The sequence below is a fragment of the Centruroides sculpturatus genome, unplaced genomic scaffold (assembly GCF_000671375.1).
Source record: "Centruroides sculpturatus isolate CEXI.00-Female unplaced genomic scaffold, Cexi_2.0 scaffold3733, whole genome shotgun sequence".
Taxonomy (NCBI): domain Eukaryota; kingdom Metazoa; phylum Arthropoda; class Arachnida; order Scorpiones; family Buthidae; genus Centruroides; species Centruroides sculpturatus.
In genome coordinates, this window is record NW_019388818.1 from 4062 (window position 1) to 8936 (window position 4875).

General features: G+C 27.8%; 1 protein-coding gene across 1 annotated transcript in view; it reads left to right on the forward strand.

The window, feature by feature from the left end:
• LOC111617081 (amyloid protein-binding protein 2-like) overlaps positions 1 to 4595 on the forward strand; it is a 6279-nt gene extending 1684 nt beyond the window's left edge. Inside the window, exons 2-3 of the mRNA XM_023358417.1 lie at positions 1770 to 1893; positions 4110 to 4595. Of these exons, the coding sequence (XP_023214185.1) occupies positions 1770 to 1893; positions 4110 to 4302 (317 nt within the window). The 3' untranslated portion in view covers positions 4303 to 4595. The remainder of the gene's footprint in view (positions 1 to 1769; positions 1894 to 4109) is intronic.
• The last annotated feature ends 280 nt before the right edge of the window (positions 4596 to 4875 follow it).

Consider the following 4875-nt stretch of genomic DNA (forward strand, 5'->3'; position numbering starts at 1 on the left):
TCCGTAGCGTGTTGCCAGGCGGCAGAAAGCATATATATAATTATAATAAAGTTACAATAAATTAAGTTAATATATAATTATATATACAGTACCTAATTTATATATAATTAATATATAATTATATGTACAGTACCTAATTTATATATAATTTATATATAATACTAAACAGACGATAGCAAACTCAATTTAGCCGCTCCGTAGCATGGCGCAGGGTCGGAGGAAAGTAGTTCGGCTGCTCATTCACTATTGCTCCAGACTCTATCAATCTTGTCGCGAAACGATGTTATAGGAGGTATTTTATACGAAAGTTTCTACAATTTTTTCGCTACGTTATAGGAATTGTCGTTATAGGAACGTACGTTATAGGGGGGTCGACTGTATTTAGAAATAGTTTTAATATCTACTGTTTTTTTTTTTTTTAATTTGATACACTAACAATTTTATATACTACTTATTATTTAAATATTTTAATTAGTGTAACTGTTAGTATATTAGAAAAGATAGTTTGTATGAATTTTAGATGTATTTTAGTTCTGCATTGTCCATATTTGAGGCAGAGCATTAGCAAAACCTCAAATAGAATTGAATTGTGTTCATTCTCAAAATCTTTTTGATCAATTTTGATTAAACATTGTCATTTTTCATTAGTTGAGATGAGGAATTCAAGAATGCAAACAAATAGGGTCTCTGACTTCATTTTCAAGATATAAGGTCATTTCATGAGTGCATGCGACAAAACAGTATCACAAATTGTGCAATGATGTCCCAAGGTCACTAGCACATCTTCTGTGTTGCTTATTTCTATAAGTTAAGTTTGTTCTCAAATTTGATGGCCTAATTTTGATAAAACTTTGCCATTTTATATTGCTTGCAATAAAGAGTCCAAAAACAATAAATTTAAATGTAGAAACTGGTCCTTGATTTTATTTTTGATATAAAATGGGGTCAAAGTGATAATGTCCATGCTCCTTGAGCACTTCTTACAGAATTTAGGGGTGAAATAAAAAGAAACAAAGCAATTGGCATCAATTGCTTTTAGTTTTGGTTTTTTTTTTCGTATATGGCAATGCGACACATGGACAATTTGCTGAGGCGAATACCTCTCTGGAGGTCTAGGGAGTTTTATGGGAAATTGGCTCCTATTTAGATGTTACTGATGTGAAGAAAACTTGGAAATCTCCACATAGCTCCCATTGGCCAGGCATGAACTCAACCAACTACCACTGTAAAGTGGTTTTATCTACTTTGTCACTGGTAGGCATTGGTATCCATTACTTTGTTCTTGGATTGCCTCTCCATGTCATAAAGTGCAAGGATCATCTGTGTGCCCAGCCAGTGAAATGATCACCCCTCTCATGACTTGCAGATGTAAAGAGAGTCTGTTTTATAGTGACAAATGTGTCTGAGATGGTCAGGTACAAGGATCACCTTCTCTGTGTCTAACAAGTGCAAAGATTGCTTCTTTCTTTCCGACTCTGCCTCATTTCTCCTACAATATGACAAAGTTGGACAATGTCCTCCTTAAAAATCATTTTATGTAATTGACATTAAATGATTTGTATTTATGTTGAAAACCTAAATATTGTACATTTACAGGTCAGTTATAATAAAATCTTCCATATTGTCCACTGTGATAATTGGACGAAAAATATTTGGAAGTTAAAGCTTTATTACCTATTCAAATGAAAAACTAAATTAAAAAAATAAATACAATTTATTATTGAATAGTAATTTCTCATATAAACTTTGAAAATAAATTCTTATTTCAGGTAGTATTTTGAGTGATGCAGGTTGGTTTCTTGATGCTGAAAAAATAATGAAATCATGTATGGAAATCTGTAAACAGTTGAAAGATCCTCCTCATCTAAATATATTGTTGGAATGTTGCATTAGGTAATTAACAAGTATATTTATAAAATTTTCATGCATGTTACAAAAACCTTTATAAATTTTATTGTTAAGAATATATTAAAAATGTTTGATATCAGTTTTGTAACTATATCCTTATATATATATATATATATAGTGTTACATAATACTAACTATTTTTATATATATTTACAAAATAGAAATTTTAAGTCCTTTGGTTTTAATAAGTAGTTTTGTAAACTAGTGTTTTGAACAAATGATAAGTTACCACTTTCAGCAGAATATATTTTATTTGTGAAATGTTTATTGGCTGACCAGACAGCCATCCTCGGATTGAACCACTAATAGATTGAATATAGAATACTGTATTTCTGCACTTTTTTTTGTTTTTTGCCATTTTTTATTAATCGAGATGCCAAAAATATGCAAATTATTTTTAAAAGTACATTATATCAGTATTTATTCACTATTTATTCAACATTTAGCACAATACAGTTCTATATAGAGAGAAATTTTTCCTCTTAAATCTGCTGACCCATCTTTGACTAGCCTTAAATTCAAGGGAAGAAATATTTTGTCTGAGCAATATACTGCAAGCCCATGATTGCAGAATATCATGTGTTACAGCACAGCCATCGTTGCATGTTTGTTCAACATATCGTAACAGTTTTTTCTCAAGTTATTTATACTTTCCAGTCGTGGGACCACAAAATGTTCTCACATTGGACCTTTGTTGCTTAGAGCTTGTTTTTGTTTACACCAGTAGTGAACAAGTGCCTCACTGATACCAAATTTTCATTTGTCCCCTCAATTTCTGTTCTGCTCTGCAAAGCAGATTAGTTCAACAGTTTTACCAGACAGTATAAAATTAGTTTTTTATTGCATCTTAAAGTTGCAGTTAACTCTACTCAGTATGACACTAATAAACCTACTAAAGTGCTATAAAGCATTACAGTTAAAAACAGCCTTTATTCTTCACTCTTTTAAGCCTCCAGTAAGTACAAAGATAATGTACTGTTAAGTTTATACAAGGAAATGAGGGTAAACGAAGCACCTATATACTGTGAAATTTCTTGTTGGCTGATTTATCCTATCTCCTACACTAAGTGATTCAGTATGAGAAGTCTTGCATTTTTCATGTGAAAAATACTTTAATATTTTGTTTTCCCTAAAAACATTTCTTAGAAATATGGGAGCAAAAGATATTCAGGTAAAAATATGCATGGAAATATGATACATACAGTTTCAAAATTTAAAAAATGGTTAATGCTATTTATGATTAAATAAGAATTTAAGCGATTTTTCATAACATGTTTGCATATTGCTAACTTTTCAATGTTGAAATTGTTGATACATTGTAAAGTTAACAATATACAAACAACATACTATGAAGAGTTTATGCATCAATTATAAAGATGCTAGTTACCTGCCCACAGCTTGTAAGTACAGTATGTTTTAAACCATTAAAAGGGACATTGATACTTGTCTTCAGTTTATTAATGAATTTTTCTCATTTATAGTGTATTTTTATTTTATTTGTATTTGATGTATTTATTTTACTTATCTGTTTTCACTTCTTAAATTTTAAAAATATATGTATTCTACAATCTGTATTTGAATTTATTAATGGTTAATCATGAGGATGGTTTCCCAATCAACCACAAATGTTTGATAAATAAGATATTTTTCTGGAAGATGTGAGAACTGTTATTGTTTGATTTTTACCTGAAAAGTTACATAAAATAAAAGCACAGTTAACACAGGAAGATTATTTAAGATTGATTTTATTTTAATATATATTTACTAGAAAAATTTAAAACATTTTTCATTAAATACATCAAATGGTAAACTGATTTCAAAAATATTTCTATATTTTTCTTACTTACAAAAGTATCTTTTGATTTTTGAGAAATTTAATTGAAATAAATCAAACTTTATGAGATAAATGTGAAATGTTTAAAAATTATATGTAATTATATTAAATATTTAAAATTATACATGTACAGTACATATTTATAAACCCACGGATGGTATTTCATTTTCTGCTAGGTATTTAAATATACTTGATATAATATGAAAGTTATATGTATATTGCAGAAAGTTATTTTTATCTGTTAATGAATAAATGTTTTTGTTGCTTAAGATAATGCATATTAGATTGAAAATTAAATTAATAATTTTGATTTATTATTTTGTTAAAATTTTTAATTAAGTGGACAATTTTTAATTTATAATTTTAGGCTATTGCATGTTCAGAATGCTTATTGTAAATTTAAAGAAGCTGAAGAAACATTTCAAGAAGCTCAGAAATATATAGAACAGTTGAAATCAATTGGTTATCCTGTAAATTTGGCTGGACATTATGCTGTATTTTCTTCTTTATATTTTAGTCAAAGTCATTATAATGAAGTGAGTACTGTACCTTCTATTTAGAATCAAAGTAATTATTAAGCAAAATTAATAATAATTTTCATGATAGGTAAACTGAAAATTTGACTACTAAAATTAAATATTCTTACAGATTTATAAGAATTTTTATGTAATAATTTAAATAATCTTTTTATCCTTTTTTCATGCTATTAGGCTCACCATAACAATAATGTACAATCATAATCAGTTGTCATTAACAGTCTTAACCAGTGCCTTTTAAACATTAAATGTTGTTCATTTTAGTTCTTTGCCTGCAATACAATAGTTTAAGTTGCTGGCATTATTTTAATTGTGATTGAAGTTGATAGCAGATGTATTTTGCTCATTTTAACATGTCTTTTTAATGTCAAAATTAATAAAGTAGAATTTCCTTTAATTCTAATTTACTTATTTGCTTAACATTATCGGTTTAGGTGATTACAATAAGTCGGATTTACATTAAAAATGACTTGTAATAATTATACTAAAAAACATGAAAATTGTAATAAATTCTCTATATAAGTTATTGTATTGATTATTCTAACATTGTTCATTCATTAATAAATGATAATTTTGTTTTATCAGCATTGTTGATAT